Source organism: Episyrphus balteatus, chromosome 1, assembly GCF_945859705.1.
Source record: "Episyrphus balteatus chromosome 1, idEpiBalt1.1, whole genome shotgun sequence".
Classification (NCBI taxonomy): domain Eukaryota; kingdom Metazoa; phylum Arthropoda; class Insecta; order Diptera; family Syrphidae; genus Episyrphus; species Episyrphus balteatus.
The window spans coordinates 14384743-14402772 of record NC_079134.1 but is presented as its reverse complement, the minus strand read 5'-3'; the positions used below and the strand labels follow the sequence as shown (position 1 = coordinate 14402772).

General features: G+C 34.5%; 2 protein-coding genes and 1 long non-coding RNA gene across 4 annotated transcripts; 2 read left to right on the top strand and 1 right to left on the bottom strand.

The window, feature by feature from the left end:
- Nucleotides 1-912: 912 nt before the first annotated feature.
- Nucleotides 913-2656, bottom strand: LOC129906609 (uncharacterized). The gene is made up of 4 exons (XR_008770832.1): nt 2525-2656; nt 2020-2408; nt 1362-1960; nt 913-1299 (listed from the first exon to the last, which is right to left on the bottom strand). It is a non-coding gene; the product is annotated as an uncharacterized LOC129906609 (long non-coding RNA).
- Nucleotides 2657-3883: 1227 nt separating this feature from the next.
- Nucleotides 3884-17930, top strand: LOC129915815 (uncharacterized). 2 transcript variants are annotated; one of them, XM_055995514.1, is made up of 3 exons: nt 3884-4278; nt 15682-16171; nt 17690-17930. In XM_055995514.1, the coding sequence occupies exons 1-3, from the start codon at nt 4179-4181 to the stop codon at nt 17826-17828; spliced, it is 729 nt and encodes a 242-aa protein (XP_055851489.1). In that variant the 5' UTR covers nt 3884-4178; the 3' UTR covers nt 17829-17930. The 2 variants fall into 2 exon arrangements, with proteins under 2 accessions (XP_055851489.1, XP_055851481.1); XM_055995506.1 differs by having other exon boundaries at nt 3898-4278; nt 15682-16167.
- On the top strand, nt 11042-15683 carry LOC129915796 (protein chiffon). The gene is made up of 2 exons (XM_055995484.1): nt 11042-11062; nt 11308-15683. The coding sequence occupies exon 2, from the start codon at nt 11324-11326 to the stop codon at nt 15332-15334; it is 4011 nt and encodes a 1336-aa protein (XP_055851459.1). The 5' UTR covers nt 11042-11062; nt 11308-11323; the 3' UTR covers nt 15335-15683.
- Nucleotides 17931-18030: the final 100 nt, after the last annotated feature.

Below are 18030 nucleotides of genomic sequence, written 5' to 3'. Positions count from 1 at the left end.
GAACACAAAAGTGTTCCTATTTCAACACTGCCAAGGTATTTTTGAGGTTGGGGAATCTACAGATTACACCACATGGACAATATCCCATGGCTATATGTATGTTAGGGTGGAGTCAAAAAAAAAGTTGTCTTATTTTTTGTTCTACATAGCCAGGATGGGTACCGTGCCATTTGGAACTTAAATTACGGCAAAAAAGTTTCAAATCGATCAAAGAAGTTTTAGAGGGTTCACAAGTCACTTGAAAAAAATGAAAACACCATAAAGGTTAATTTATGGAGTTTTTTGAGTTTTTATTGTTTTACTCATTTTTTTTTAATTCGAAAAACATGTACATTATTATTTATTGTTTAATTTTCATTAAAAAATTGCGATTTAATTGACTTAAGGCCCTTACTGCAAGAATCCATGAGCGGCGAGCACCCCCAACCCCCATGATCCAGCCACGTAAAAACAAAAAATAAAGAAATTTCTTAGACAAAAATAGTTTTGGTTTTTTTTTTAATTTCTTAAGTAGTAGGTACTTAATTACATACAATTTTGAAAAAAATTAGTTTGATTTCGAAAATTAATTTTTCAAAAACTGAAAATGAATGAAAATGAAACAGAAAATGGCCATATTATATTATTTTTGTAAAAGACGAAGTTTTTGGCTTTACAAAAAGGCATAGGACGTTATTGTAAGTGTAACCGTTGATTTTTAATATTTTTTTGTTTCAAATTAAATATTTTTTTTTAAATTGCCCCTCCCCGCTAAACGAAGGGGAGAAGACCCTCCTCCCATACGATTTTTTTCTTTTCTTGACCGAACCTACACGCTCTAACTTTTTGGCACATTGCTCCCTCTCTTTTGGAAATTGCTCCCAGTACTTTACTTCCAACAAGCATGTAGCGAGCAAAAAAAAATGCAAACAATACATTAATTCTCACTTTTATTTTTTCACAATAAATGCCAACAAGTAATTCATGTAATATGTCTTTTTTATGAAAATTAAAAAAAAAGAAAAAATAATTTAAAGAAAAAAAAAAAACAAATAAATTATTGGAGCAATCGAATTAAACAACAAAATAAAAAAAGAGAAGAGAATAAAACAAAAAGGTAGAAAAAACCAGTACTCAATATCTTGGGGCGTAAAGTGTTGAAATAAAACCAATAACCGGATATCATTTCTTCTTGTTCTTTCCTGAAGCTGGTAATTCTGTTACACCAGTAATGGCAGAAAGATCCTTCTTGAGAACTTCAACTTCAGGCTTCCAAACGGCAGCATCAGATGAACTCTTTAGTTCTCGAACTTTTTCACCCTTAAATCAAATAAAACATTAAAACTGAAAATCATTTGGAAGAGATTTTATATTGTTCTTACCTGTTTTGCAATTTTTTCTTCAAGTTCTTTAATTTTGTTGTCATCATTTGCGGGAGTAGGAGTCACAGTTGGAGTTTTTGTTTCTGCGGGTGCTTGAGATGTGCAGTGACAAGTTATTTTTTAAGATCCAACAGAATATTGACTTCAGGCTGCCAAACTGCTTTGCTTTGTTTCAAAGCACCACCAGAAGTCGATCTCACAACCGGGGGACCAGCGTACTTCTTTTTGAGTTCATCAATACGAGCCTGTTCGATTTTGGCAAACAAAGGTGCTGGCTTTCCAATTTTGTGACCAGCTGGAAGCAGAATGCTTGCCAATGGTCCTTGCTGTTGTTGATATGTAAGGGAATAGCAGACTCGCCAACAAACAAGCAATGTTAAAACACAAACCGATGATTGTGTGTTCGTCTTTGGTCAGTCATCGGTGGAATGGTCGAGTCGTAGTTCTTTTCACAGAACACCAAAGCTCGATTGACAAAGTTACCCAAAATATTCAGCATTTCTCGCTCCCAAATCATTCCAACTGTTTACGATTGTCACGATTCACATTATCCACACGTTGGCAAGTGTGATCAAGATGTTGGAAGTATTCCGTAGGAACTGGAAACATAAAAAAGCGTTGATTAGAAAATCTCATATTTGAAGTATTTATTCAATACCTTAATTTTACGTTAGATCCCATTCCGGACATTTGTTGTCCTGGCTGTATAGGCGATTGTTCCAATTGATCCAGACAATATTTGTACTTTTGGCGGAGGCTCTGTGTCCATTATTTTTTTCATTCATTCCATGTGATATATTTGCATCTTGTGCTTGTCCTCGAATTGATTTCTGCAGCCGAGATTTATGAAAAAATGGACTGGCGCATCATATCAGGAGTCAGCAGTTTTGTAGTTGATGATGCTGTAGCTGTTGTTGATGTTGCTGTTTTAGATGCTGTTGTTCATGCATCGTGGCACTAGAGTTATGGATATAAATGGGGGCGTCTGTCCAGGTTGCAAATCTGCATTCATTCCAAGACAAATTCCATGTGATAAAAAATTTGCATCTGAAAAATAAATAGAAAATTATTGATAAAAGAACATTTTTGATTTATTTTATAGGATGAACGAATTATTTATAATTTTTAATAACTTTCAAGCATTAATAAATTGAAAATAATACCTTTTTTCAGCATGATTTCATTTTGATACCGACATTTTTCTTTTCACAAAAATTTTTATTTACCTACTTTTTTTGAAATTGAAAAGAATTCTTCCAATACGTCAAAAAGTACATTTCAAAGATGACAGGTGCTACTGATTTTTATAGCAAAAAAATGTAGATGGCCTTAGTTTCTATGGCCAAAAATGGTAGTTCAAGCGATCTGCCGGAAGATGTCGCTACGCTAACTAGGTTCTATTTACCGCTTTCTTCCACAGGAGCTAGTAATCATTGAACCACATTTTCAAAAATTTTGTATGGAAACGAGAATCAACTAGCAGTCCATATATAATAGGTCAATGATGTACCCATTGCTTGGTTTGTTTTTTATTTGCCTTCCAAAAAAAAAAATTTTATTTTTAGAAAAATCAATTATAATACCTGTTAAATAAATTCAAAATAAATGAATAAATTCAAAAAGTATATACCATTTCATTAAATCTAATTCATTTCAACATAAAACATGCAAAAATTCGCAAAACAAACAAATATATTTTGTCGTCCGCTACTACGCAGACAACCTTCTTCATGAGAGGACAAAAAATAATGAAAAAACTATAGTTCCAAAAGAAAAAAAACACATCTGTCAAATTCGATGTTAGACAATCGTGTTCAGACAAAATCGAAGACACGGTTGTCTAACATTGAATCATAACAAGAAATGGCGAGCCTCAACAAGACATTTCTTGTTAAAGCCTGGTACGCTGCTCGCGCTAGATTTTAGCTCCCATACAAATTATCGAAAATTTTTAGCCGAGATAAAATGGATCCCATACAAGTTATCGATAACTTGTATGGAAATTTTATCTCAAGCCTGGTACGCTGCTCGCGCTAAATTTTAGCTGAAGCCTGGTACGCTGCTCGCGCTAAATTTTAGCTCCCATACAAATCATCGAAAATTTTTAGCCGAGATAAAATGGATCCCATACAAGTTATCGATAACTTGTATGGAAATTTTATCTCAGCTAAAATTTAGCGCGAGCAGCGTACCAGGCTTAAGACACGTCAACATGACAAAAATTATCTCCTGTGGAGGCGGCCTGTAAAGGTAGGGAGATATCTCCCTAAAAACAAACTCTCGAACACATCCCTCCCAACCATTTGAACACATCCCCAACTCCAGTCTCCGAACACACCTGCCCAAAATCGCCATAACGTTTTCGCATTTCGCTTCCTCTCTTCATATTTCCACTTTCCATTTCATCCACCATACTTCATTCTACACAATTTACCCTACACACATCCTCAACTTTCCTATAAACCACACACACACTTAAACAAATTTCAACTGTCAAAACGCAAAAAAAGGTGACAAAAAAGAAGAAAAAGAAACCCCCCATATAGTTGCCTTGCTTATAAGTTCAGAGCATGAAGCCGTGATAGATTTTTTTTTTGTTGAAATTCTGTAAAAAAGAAGAAAATGGTGTATCAATTTCGTTGTTCATCGCCAACAATTTATTAAATAATCAAATTTTTATTATAGTCTATCAATTCAATCAATTCATATTCAATTATCTGAAAACTATATTGATTTTCATAAACGAAAAAGAAGAGAAAAAAAAACCCACGGCCGAGCTTCTAATAGGACGCCCGACTATACGAAGAGAAAAAAAAAATGTCTCATCTGCCATTGGACGCCCGAGCAATTTTGGAATATTTAAATGAATTGGGTTATCGCAATATTACCGCTGCACAACTAAAGGAATTTATTAAAGGTAAATATATGTATTTTTTGTTTGTTATTTGTAAAAGTTTTAATTTAATGTTCCAATTCGTTTACTCTTTTAAATTCTACTCTGCTCATCAAGTTTTTTCGTTTTCCTACACAAATTGTATGAATTTTTATTATATTTTCCAATCGTTTGTCGTCGTTGTCAACGTTGTTGTATATCGTTCGTCATTTCAGAGTAAAAAGTCGGCCGGGCTACGCTTCGTTTTTTGTGTCCCATTTTATTATATTATCTAATGGAGGAGTGTGCTCTGGCTCTAAACATCGAGAAAATATTCACAATTTTCTACTCGACTCGGATCGCCATTTCGTGGAAAGTTTTTTCTTTCTGTTTTTTTTTTCTGTTGGTCGTATACAATTTTTTCTGTATATTTTTATGTGCTGCCAGCCAACAAAACCGAACCAAACAGCCACCAGCCTCATGCTTCTCTCGTTTGCTTGCTTGCTTGCTGCTCGATTGCAGTGGGATGGTTAGGTTAATTCATTCGGTACGCGTTTATATTTTTTTTTTATTTTATATTTTTTTCATGAAACTGAAAGAAAAAAATAAAAACTGAAAAAAAAACAAGCAAAAATTCTATTCTCTTCTCGACGAGTTCGGGGTTTAGATGTTGGTTGGTGGTGCTCTGCTGGGGCTTGCTATTTGCCTGGCTATGGTGTTCTGGTGCTTCGTCGTCGTCGTGTGCCTTTGTGGTGCTATATTTTCCTCTGCTGTTTAGTGTAGAGAGATGTTGATTTCGTTTTTTTTCAGTATTTTATTTTTTTTTTGTATTTTTATTTTGTATCTATTTCGATTTTTAATTCTCCCTCGTTCTTCGGTGTTGTTTTGTCTTCGACGACAGAGCAGAGGCGAAGGGAATGACAACGGGGCCTTCTTTCGTTTCGATTCGAACAAAATATAATGGCTCTGAAATAAATATCTATAAAAAAAGTTTTTCATTTGCTATCGACAGCAAAACTTGCAACCCAAAACAATGAGCCTATACGGGTTGCTGCTGTCTTCTTATTTAAACAGTCAAATGCAAAGAACACGAGCTCTACTGTCGATATTATGTTGTTTTTGGTCATATTCTCTTCCAAGTTTTCCATTTCCAATTGTCTTTTTTTTTTTCTTGCTTCGTGTCAGTTTGTCGAGTGGTTGAGCTTTTTTATTTTGTATTTTATTCTTGAATTCTCGATAAACACAAAGTTGCGATTTATTTAATTATATTTCGTTCTTTTTGTTTGTCTGTAAGCATTTGGTTTGGCATAAAATTTCTTGAAAAAAGTCTTAAAATGAATGAGAGAAGTCTTAAATGTTGAAGTTAGAATTGCAACAATGACGAGAGTCGACAACGACTTTGGAAAAAAATCAAATTAAAAAAAAAAAAAACTTGCAGAATCGAGTTTTGTTATTATTTGTTTCTATTCTGAGCGCGTTTTTTTTTTTATTATTTTTTTCTTCTTTCATTCTTTTTTATTTTATATTCCATTTCTCGTACCTACATCAAAATATTTGTGTATTCCTTTTTGTGTATGTATTCGTTGCTTCTTGTTGGGTTTTTTGTTGGTGTAAACAAAAACAACAATGGCCGCGGTTCGTTCTTCCTATAGGTTTGAGTTTTAGGTTATATTTTTTTTTTTTGAAATAGGTATTTTATGTTGTTTTCTCTGTAGGTAGGTTTGGATGATGATAGTTTGGTAGGTATAAAATTGAAAAAAAAGTAAGGGTTGGGTGGATGGATTGTACCAGGAGTAAGAGTAGAGAATACGGGGGGTAGGAGACTGTATAGGATAGAAAACAGGAAGGTACACTTCTGCATTTATGTTTTTGGATGACAATAGAATTTTCTTCCATAAGAATTTATGATTCTCTGTGCGCGCATATATGGCATCTGCTATTATTAACAATATTTTATTGTTGTTGTCTATCTTATGGATGGAACAATAAAAACCAACTCTCACATGTCTTTTGGTTTTTGATACATATTTCCTCCTCTAAGAATGTGATGCCAAAAAATGTTGTGAAGAGAATGGAAAGATGGGAAGTATGATTTTGGCGCCAAAAAAATAAGATACCTATATTTTGTTTTGTCTTCTAATATAGGTTTAGGTTATAAGATATCTAATTATTATATGGAAGGAGAGAGATTACTTGCTTATCTTAAAAACAAGAAATTTTATTTTTAATTGTAGGTGAGTAGGTACTAACTAGTACATGTGTGTGTAAGGTAAACAAATAAAAATAAATCAAGCACTAAAACATGTTTTATTTTATTTATTTCTTTTTTTATTTGGAATCTAAAAAAAAATATAATTATTATTACTCCCATATCGTGCAATTACTCACCCCCAAAGATCGAACCAAACAAACTACCTATATTTATATTGAATTAAAAAAAAATAATATTGTTTACGTACACACTATAAATGTATGATGTTTTCTGGGGGGTTACACTTGCATGCACTAATGTGTAGTTTTTTTTTTTAGCTTCCATATTCAGTCGATTGCATAGAGAGAGACTGTACAAAAAAAAGAACAACCCACCAATCAAACCTAGGTATTATGTATGTTCAATATTTTTAATGAGTTTCAAATAAAAAAAAAAAATAGGTCGATTAAATTATAATAATTATGTAGTTTATAGATAGGTACTCTAGAGCTTATAGTATGTTCTATTAAAAATAGGTATACATAGCTTTTGGAAGAGGAATAGCATATTATTTCAAATTTAATATAGGTACATAATGCAGACATCAAATTTACCTCTTGCATACATGTAATGTATGGCAGGTACTTGGTTTGAGTCAATATTATATTCAATTTATCAGTTAAGAAAACATGAATTTTCTATTCAATTAAGATAAAACAGCAAGTGGATTTACATAAAATTTAAAATTAAGTTCAAATGTAATATGCATTCAAAAGTATCTATAACACTGCACAACAAAATTGAGCTTTTTGTATGATGAATTAACCAAACAATACTTTTCCAAAGGTTTTTGGTGTGCTGAACTCGAATCCGAATTCAGAAATATTCTATCAGCTCCCGTTTTTTAAATATTACCGTTAGAATATGCAAAAACACCTGTTTCTGAAGTTATGCTGCAATGTGTGGGAATTTTTTTGCAACACTTTTTGTGAAGGTTTGTATAAGAATTGCCTTTCTTCTTTAAAAATCTGTTTTAATCTTTCCGATATCTTTTTTTATAATCCGAGATATTTTAATTTGAAGTTACTGCAGTTTGAAATAACGTTATTGATAAAATAAGCCAAAACACACGTACTTAAACTTAAGATATCTCAGATAATAAAACAGATTTCGGAAAGATTTAAACAGATTTTCAAAGAAGAAAAACAGTTCTTACAGAAACCGTTAAAAAATATGCCAAAATAAGGTACCTCACATCAAAGCATAACCTCAAAAACAGCCAAAACACGTTTTTTTCGCAAATTCTAACTGCAATATTTCAAGAACTAAGACTGATAGAATATTTCTGACTTCATATTCGAGTTAAGCACCCCAAAAACTATTGGAATAGTATAGTTTGGTTTATTCATAATAAAAATAGTCAAATTTTGTTGACCAGAGCTATCAGCCAAAAAACGTGTTTTTGCATTTTCTAATGGCAATATTTCAAAAACTAGAGCTGATAGAATGTTTCTGACTCCGGATTCGAGTTCAGCACACCAAAAACCATTGGAAAAGTATTGTATAGTTTATTCATCCAAAACCTTGTTGTGCAGTGTAATGTTACATTTTCCCTTTAACTAATTCGAATAATGTTAATATTCAATTCTGGAAGAAATGTTGAATACAAAAATAAAATTACATTAAAAACTACCACAGACCGTTAAATCGTTAAAATTTACAAATTCTTATAATATTCAATTTGAAAAAAATCAACTAATTTTTAAGGCATTTCATCGTTGACGGTGTGACATTTTTACTACTAATTGTATGGCTTGTCCAGTTATGAATATGTACTTCATTATAGAATATTAAAAATTAACAACCTACAAAATGCTCAAATTTTAGTTTTAATATCATGTTTTGCTGCGATACAGGTTTGACATAAAAATGCACTTAATTTTAAACTAGTAAATCTAATTTCTTTAAAGTACAAAATGTTGAATTGTGTAACTAATGTTGATCATCAGTACCACGTCAACAAGGAAAGGCAAACAACCGAAGATAACATTCAATTTAAAACTACTGCAGTCGTGATGTTAGTAAAATTTGAGGATTTTAGATTATGAACCCCTAGGCGCAATGGTTAGTGTGAAAGACTGTCACTGCGTTCGAATTTAGCATATTCCACCTAAATATTATCTTTCAAGAGTACTGCCTAAGCCTATTGCGAGGAATTGAGAAAGCCTCCATGTGCATCAGTGTCCGGCATTTCTTCGCGTAAAAGAAGTGCAAAAGAGAAAGAAATAACGATAAGATGAAACTTTGCTCTTCTTTTTAGAATTAGAACTGTTATTGAGTGCCAAAGATCATTTTCAGAATCGTTCGGATGAATTTCGGACAGTCCCGGACGACCAAACGAAAACGCCTTTCTTGTTTTTTTGAAATTTTGTACTTTAATTGATAAAAAATTGAATTTAAACTTAGATTCGTGAACCATGAAGGGATTGATTTAAATCATTTGTATAGATTTACATTAGAACCTAAATTTTGAATTAAGAGACCCTGCACTATACAAACTTTTTATCGGTTTTCTATGAGCTATTTGTACGCATAATGGTCCAATTAAATAGTTGGGTTGGAGGTGAGTGTACACACTATGCAGATATTTGGCCGAAAAATATGTGTTTTTTTCGAAATATTTTCGAGTTGTAGAATGTAGAATGCATCATCTAAAAGCAACATTAGCAGAGACGCTTATGACATATTTGGCCATCCGATTGTTTAGTTTGATGGCCAATGAAAAGCAAAACAAATCTTCTCATGAACCGATACCTAACCAATAACACTTTCATATATTTCCATACTGACCAAGAGGCCGATTAAATGACAGAAAGTTTGTAGTGTGTGGGGGCTCTTAAATTAAACTACAACGGAGGTTTTTTAATTATGAGAGTATTTTATTTACGGCCGATTTCTTCACAGAGTCCTAACGCTAATACCGGTCCTAGTCCTAAAGTTAGTACTCAAATCAGTACCAACTCATTTCTTCACCCAAGTACTAGGTCCTAAAACTGTCAATTTAGGACCGAGTACTAGTTAGGACCTGGTCCTAGCTAGCTCCTCAAAATCGACTAGTACCTGGTTATTATACCAATCGTTAGTACTCAGATCGGTACCAAGTGATTTCTTCACAAAAGTCCTAAGCCTTAGTACTGTCAAATTGGTACCGAGTATTAGTTAGGACTCGGTATTTATTAGGACCTCAAAATCGGTAGTCTAGCGATTAGTACTTCAATGAAAGCAATGAATTTAATTATTTTTAAGAGATATCTGGCAGATTTCTTAATTTCTTGGGTGTTGTTGCGTTTGAAAAGTGCGTTTCTATTGATTTTAATGATTTGGATGATTTTGTTTTTATTTACCAAAAACATAATAATCGATTTTTTGCATTAGATATAATTCATGAATAATAACGACAAAGCAACTTTTGAATAAATTATTATGAAAAAAAAAAATCGTTGGCACTGCATTTCTGATAGGAAAACCATGGTTAAGTATAAATATAAATGGAGTCACCTACATACAATATTCACTCAAAATATCATCTTTCGGTACCATTTTACGGGCAGAGGACAGGTTTTAGAATTTGTGATGGCCGTGTGAAAACCATCTTCCAATTTCCAACGCAAAATGTATTTGCAAAAGGATTCTATTTACAAATAGCATTGAAGATTATGCTCAAACTTGTCTTCATTCTGTTCGTCCTATGACTGCTATAAAAAAAAACTCCACCAAAACAATAAAGCCGCAGTTTTTCAAAAACGTTATTTTTTTTAGATATGAATTTACATTATGAACAAACATCCGCATAGTTAACGTCTTTTTTATTACTTATTTTAAAATGATTTTTTTTTGTCTTCGGACTTTCCCAGGCAATGGCCAATCTATATTCGTTGGTGAACTAGTTACCAGTCTTGCCGATACTTTTGTATACGATCCAGACGTTATCTTCATTCTTGATTGTGACAATTCTTAATAGAATTTATCTTCTGTTCTTGTTGGCCTCTTTTTCAATCTTTACAATATTTAAAAAAAAAATATTTTAATGATAATTTCATTAATTTACTGTTTTTTGTATATTTTTCATTTGGTTTAATCTGCTGAAATATCAAAATAAAATATTTAAAACATCAAAATATTGTCAAAATGACAGTTAGACCAGTTTTATACGTATTAATTCTTAGGACTGCGTTGTGAATTTAGATCAGGTCCTATATATGTGAAGAAATGCTCAGGTCCTAACTTTTCCTTAGGACCGAGTACTAGTGCTAGGACCTGGTCTAGCTAGACCGGGTACTAAGCTGGCTTAGGACTTATGTGAAGAAATTGGCCGTTAGAGAGCGATATTTATCTTAAATTTTGTTTATAATGGTTTCAATAATATTAACTCATGATTGGTATTTTTTTTTTTGTTTATATAGATTGCCATATTGTTCATTTTCAGGGAAGTGATGTTTTAAAATAAATTTACAATTGAAATCTATACTTTTTCCTAACATAAATTAAAAAAATAAAAACAAGAAACTTTTAATTTCTAACACTTTTCGTACTTCTACAAAAGATGGTTACTTAGCAGATTAAGAAGCAGTATATGTAGTAAGGTTTGAATGAAAACTTCACGATCATTAATATTTTATCTTTTTATTTTCTAAGTGTTTTTATCATTCTTCATTTGTTGCATTATTGTTCATATCAAAGTAAAAAAGGAACTTTATTTTTAACATTCTTCATTAAATTCAAACAAAAACAAACAAAATTGAATAAAAATCTTACTCTTCGTTTTATCTTTTTCTCCCTTTCTTTCTTATTTTTTGTGCTTTAATCTCTTCATCCGGGCGCAGCTAGTTTGCTTATAGCATGCAACCACACTCGGAAATTCCAACCACAACTACAAAATCATCAGCAACAGCAACAAATTCTGTTTCTCCAAAGACCACAACATCAATTAAAGATAACAAAATAAGCACTCAATCACCTAGTTTGTGCAAGCTAGTCAAAGGCCGACGACCTTTAGTAAATTTCAATTTCTATCTTGACATCAAAGATCATCAAATATCGAAAAAAGTCGAAGAACGCATCACCGAATTAGGTGGCAATTTAGAATTCTTTCTAACCAAAAGTGTTACACATTTCATAACCGATAGATCACTACCAGCTGCACCTTCGGGAAGTCAACAAAAAGCCCAACAAGGTAGCAACAGCAATTACAATAATAACGGACATTGTCTTAATAGTCCTTCAGCTGGAGTCGGAGTAAACGGTGGCGGAGTGGGAGGCGGCGGTGGAGGTGGCTCATATCCCATAACTCCATCACCATACTTACAATCCCCACAAACCCCGACCACACCAAAAACTCCATACACAAATCAATCCAATTATTCTGGTGATTCAGCAACAGATGGCGTAGGTAGTAGTCATTCACGTATTAAAGGGGCCTCAACCAACAATACCCCCAATAATAAGAAAAAAATCTCTCGTGCAGATGCAATGCTCCACAGAGCCTTACAAAGCCAACAACAAAGTCAACATTATTCAGTGAATCAGCAGCAGCAACCAGAAGAACATAAGCGACCTAACCTAGAACACGGTGCTTATAGAATTTGGAGTTTAGAATACGCCATAAGATTTTTGAAAAAAGTCACAGCCGACGTTAAACAATACGCCAAGAAATCCCAACAACCTACAAAAGGAGCTTGTGAACCGATACAACTTAAAGGTCATTTTATTAAAATCGAAGCCATATCAGGTTCAAATAGACCCTACTATTCGGTATTTCGAAATATCGAGTGGCCAAAAATACAACCCGGAGGAGAAGGTGGAGCATTTCGCTTAACACCAAGACGTGACCAATCCACAAAATCTGCCAAAGATAAGCCATCGAAAACGAATGCCATGACGCGCAAAAGTCGTTCGTCGTCCAAACACAATCCAAACCATATGCGTTTGAAGGCCAAACAGGCACCCAAACAAGCCACAGAAAAACCTGCTGCGGTTGTTGATAATTCCTCCGAAAAGCAATGTGGTGTGTGTGAAATTTGTAAAATTGAATATGACACATTGACGATACATTTAAAGACCAAGGATCATGAGTTCTTTGCCCGCAATCAAAACAATTATCTGGCCTTGGATTCACTGATCAAAACTAGTGCCAGTGTGGATAAATTTCTTGAAGACACCTCAAAAGACGAAGCCAAAGAGGAATCAGTTGAACCAATGGAAATTGAAGAAGAATCTTCTAGATCGACGAGGAAGTCATCACGCAAACAAACTCCACCACCACCTGCGCCAACTGCCAATCCAGCGCCACCGGGAATAAAGATCAAAACTAAGCTCAAAGAGGTGGAGGTTGTGACCGAGAAGAAACCATCTCACAATAATGGCCGGAAGTCTAAGTTAAATGTGCCTCTAGACTCGCCACCAATTCGCCATCCTCTGCCAAATTCGACAATTTACAAAGTTGTAGCGGACAGTAAAGCACAAACCGATCCGGTGTCGCCGAAGAAATCCTCAATAATTGTCAAATTTCGTAAGATTCGTCAGACCGAGCTATCAGTTCTAAACGGGGAAGCGGAGAACTTTATGTTCCCACGGCGGCCAACTTCAAGCGATCGTGCAACTGATTCAGACCGACAAACAAGCACCGATAGCAATCGTATATCGAGCAGCAGTATATCAAGTGAGTCCCACTTGACCGAAGAACCATCTATCCCAGATCGACCAGACTCAGCTGCCGGCAAACGTAAACGAACAGCAGACAATAGCCATAACAACAAAAGCAACAACACCAAAACGGCTTCTGTCTGCTATCAGAGCTTTCCAAACACCCCCATCCAGCCGAACAAAACATCACAAGCCACAACAGAACATCCTATCACATCAAAACCATCCACAACGACAACAACAAGACAACGGAAAAGACACTCCGTAGGAAGTGGACGTAAACGACGTGCAACTAGCAGAAATCCCAGAAATCGTAGCAAGCAACAAAGATGGGACTCGGAGGATAGGATGGGGGAAGATGGAAATACTGAATACGAAGAAGAAGAAGATGAAGAAATTAAAAATTTGGATTTTAACTCAATCGAGAGTGAAGATAGTCCAGAAAAGTCACCAACTAAGAAAAAAGTACGCAAGGTTCCTGCCTTTGACGTCAATCAAGGTCGAATAAAAGAACAAACTTATGCCTTTGAACGGCTGCCTGTTAAAGAGGTTTGGTTCGAAGTGTTTCGGCGGCAAGATGCCTGCCATGAACGAATGTTTGAGTACTGGGGTAGTACATCGTATCGGAAATTGCCCTATGAAATTGGAGCGATACCAATGCGAACGGTGTCGAATTGTAGAATATGTACTCCACAGCAAATGGTTGAAATAAAACAAGAGCCAGTAGTTAGTGTTAGTAAACCAACAGCAAAGCGAGTTGGAAAATTGAAGAAAATTAAAAAAGAGAGAAAAAGTAAAAGCAACACACCGGAGCCGGTGGCGGAGATAACAACTACGACTGCGGCGACGAAGTCGACGAAAGCTAGCAAAGCACCACCTCACAATAAGCACCTGAACAAAGCAACATTCCTAAGCTGTGATCTTATGCCAAGAAAGTCACCGCGTGAGCATGCCTCTACTCTGGCCATCCTCAGTTGTCTGATAAAACAACGCAAAGACTCTGAGCTTGATGAGTCACCGCCAACACCTCCACCAAAAGAGAAGACTCCGGAAAAAAGAAAAACACCATCACCGCCGCCAGTAGTGTATGCTCCTCCTTCTCGCAATGATACCCCCGAACCGCTGCAGTTTGTTTCGGAAATCAGTGAGAATGTAAAGCGGCTGAGGCGAGGGCAGAGGAAATTCGATGATTTTATACCCACAGCAACGCCGTTGTCGCCAAATAGCAAAAAGAAGGGTGGTAAGCCTGGTGGCAAACCAAAGACCAGTGGTCTTGAATTTGAACTCGATGAAAAGCGTCTGAAAAGCCTCGAGACCAAGGAAAAGAGCTCAATACAACTTGAGCATGAAATTGATGCATATTTGGGTCGTATTTCGATGAAAGCTCTGCGACATACACCAACTCTGCCGATCCAAGAGTCATCATCATCGTCGGGCTTTGTCGATGATTTCACTAGTGACATTGATCTGATAGATCTTATTGATTGTTACGATGGTGGAGGAGGGACAGACAATGGAAACGATCCAAATGATCATACTTCTTCACGTAAACCTGCCTGCCACAGTAGTTATAATCTGTTTTCGGCGCACAATCGAAGACGGAAAAACAACAGAGCCAATAAAACAGGCTGGCCAACGACAAGACGAAGAAATACAATGTCAACGCGACAAAACCACCTGCTTCAGAAACCAGAACGTTTTCGTTTCTTTTGTGATTATCAGACACGTCAGAAGAATAGTGGAGCTCAAGTTGCACCCACAACGACATCAATGACACCACCCGACACTGATTTGGATGACAAAGATGACTGCACAAGAAGTTCTGTGCCCGATGATGATGAAGAAGAAGAAGAAGAAGTCTCTAACATCTGCAAAGATGATATCCTCAATAACAGTTGCATGAGTCCGAGTGAGAAAGCCGATAATTCGGACATTTTTACAGTCTCCTCCGATGGTTTGGAGACAGATTTAGATATAAGCTGTAATCAAATAATCAAAACCGAAGACATTGATGATGAGTGTACGACCTCATCGACTTTAGCTGCACCACCACCACCCGCCACATCAGAAAAAGAACTCAAGGTAAAATCGCCGACGACAGCGAAAAACCATCTGACAATGGCCATGAGAAGCATTATTAAGAAGGAAGTTAAAGTTTCTTGCAAACGATTGCGTACTCCATTTCGGCGTTTTCGTCAGAGAAGGTAGTCTTTAAATTACTATGAGGGTGATGATGATTACCCAGAGTAAGAAGAATAATAATAAAATTTATTAAATAAAATAAAAATATTATCTGTAATTGTAATGTATAATCTGCCTGCAAAAAAATAAATAAAATATGGAACCTAACTAGAAATTAAAGAAAAAAATATTAAAGATAGAAAAAAAGAGTTTGAGAAAAGAGAAGGAGGAAGAAGAAAGATAACAAGAGTAAGGTTATAGAACCACTTAAAAAATGACGATGATGCAACTAATGAAGGACTTGTAAATAAGAAGAAGAGAGATATAACCGAATCAAAATACTTAAAAAAAAAAAACACAAAAATCTTTTACAGATTTACGAAAACTAATCAAATATGAAGAATCAATGGGAGTTAATGTTCATCAAAGAGATTACTTTGATAATCTTTATCGCAAAACTACGGCCAGTTTTCGAGCTAAATCAGATGCTGCTGTTACTGCTGACGATGACAACAATGGTCTGAGGAGAGATGGAATGATTAGTAGTCATTCAAAGATGAATGCAGATAAGGAGAATAATTTGAGAAAGAAGATGGTTAATATGGAGAAACAGGTACGGCAGGAGAATGATGGTATGTTGCAGCAGCATGGAGTTAGAAGTGGAGTTTTGCGTGATCATAAACAACAAGAGCAACAACATCAGAAGCCTAGTTCTAAACAGGAAGCCTCTGGATGTTCAAAGATGACGATATCTTCTACTAAAAGAAGACAAACATTACCAGCGCCAGCAAAGCCAAATACAGCAGGAACAAGTACGGCACGCACAAGTCGGGCCACCGAGAAGTCATCAAATGCAATGTGTGAGTATGTTATCGTATAATTATATTGTTATTGATAAATTTCTTTAAATGTTTTTATATTTGGTTTTGGAAATAGTCTAGCATTAATAGAGCTTATAGAGTACCTAAGATTAAAATATATCGGCCGTATTCTGCTATTCGATTCACGTGAAATTCTAAAATAAAAAGCTTTTAAATTGGGGTTAAAATTAAACTTAAAACATTTTTTTTTTCTTTAAAATTTCTAAAACAGACGGAAACAACATTTTGATTTCTAAATTTAGCGTTTTTTAAAAGTCATGTTGATGTGGTAAAGGAAGGAAATCTTTCGATTCGTGTGAATCGAATACCTAAAATAAGAAGCTTTTAAATTGGGGTTAAAATTAAACTTAAAACATTTTTTTTTCTTTAAAATTTCTAAAACAGACGGAAACAACGTTTTGATTTCTAAATTTAGCGTTTTTTAAAAGCCATGTTGATGTGGTAAAGGAAGGAAATCTTTCAATTCATGTGAATCGAATAGCAGAATACGGGTGTATATCTAGCCAACTTAACAGGTATGAAAGCATATCTCAGTCAGTGGTACAATGTATAACAATTGGAGGTTTCACAGCTGAAACGGACCAAGTCAAAAGTTTTTCGACCTTAATTGTTATTTGTTCGAAAAAAATATTCACCATTAGATTCAATGGAAACGTATTAACTTTAACTCGTTATATCTCCGGATTCACTTTTTGTGACTTGGTTCACTTCAGCTCTAAGCCCTAAAATTAGAACAAATTGGTTTTCTTGCTTTAGAACCACTATTAAAAAAATTATTCGATTTCGACAAAATTGACAATATTTTAGAAACCATTTAGGCTTTATTTGCTAAAGGCCGTTATATATCGTTTTTGTCCTTGTGGGCCACCAAAGACTGAACAATTCGAGTATTTTTCGACACTTTATGCAATGATGCCATCGACAATTTTTTCCGAAAGGATGTTTATTGGTCTATCCTTTCAATCGAGAATCTAGTTTCTGTCTTACAATGATTTCAATAACTTTGGAACTCTTTTGAAAACCCACGGGACGTTTCATATATATAATTATAATTCTTCTTTTAAAACTCCTTAAAAAAAATTCTATGACTGCATCAACTGGACAGAATGTAGTCAATTTTCATCTGATCAAATCAAAAAAAATAGATAGAAAGACAAACTTCTTATAAATTTGTATAAGTATAAGTAGTTTGTCTTTCTATTGAAATAGTATAATTAACTGATCAAATCCTTTAATAAAGACTGACTATGACCATGACTACGACAGTTCACTACTCAAAGCTGTCCTTTTCAAAATATCGAATCAAATCTCTATCCAAATTTCAAAAATTATGTCAAAGAGCAAAATAAAGACATTTTAAAAACTTTTAGCTCGTATTTAACAATTGGAGAAAAGTGAAATTCAATTTTTCGACTTTATTATTAGTCAGTTAGTTATAATTCTACATATATAAATATTTTTTACATTGTTTTAGTAACATTTTTGTTTTGCAATTCCACAGGGATCCGACCACGTTCACGTTCAAAAACTCCCCACTCTGCTCATCACACAAGGATGGATCCCGTTCAATTGTATCAATACTACCAACACGAATGGGAGAAATTCAAAACAAATCTTCCCGGCGAATCAAATCGCTCTGAACTACGTTGGCAGATTCGTCATAAACTACTTGGAGAACAATAATAAAAAAAACAACAAATTCTACTTAAAAAACAAAACACATCAACCAACAGAAAACTAAACTAAAAATTAACAAAAATATCTAGAACCAGAAAAAAAGGAAGAGAAGACAAGCAGATTATAGATGTGAATAATAATAATCTCTTCCTTCCATCTCGCCTC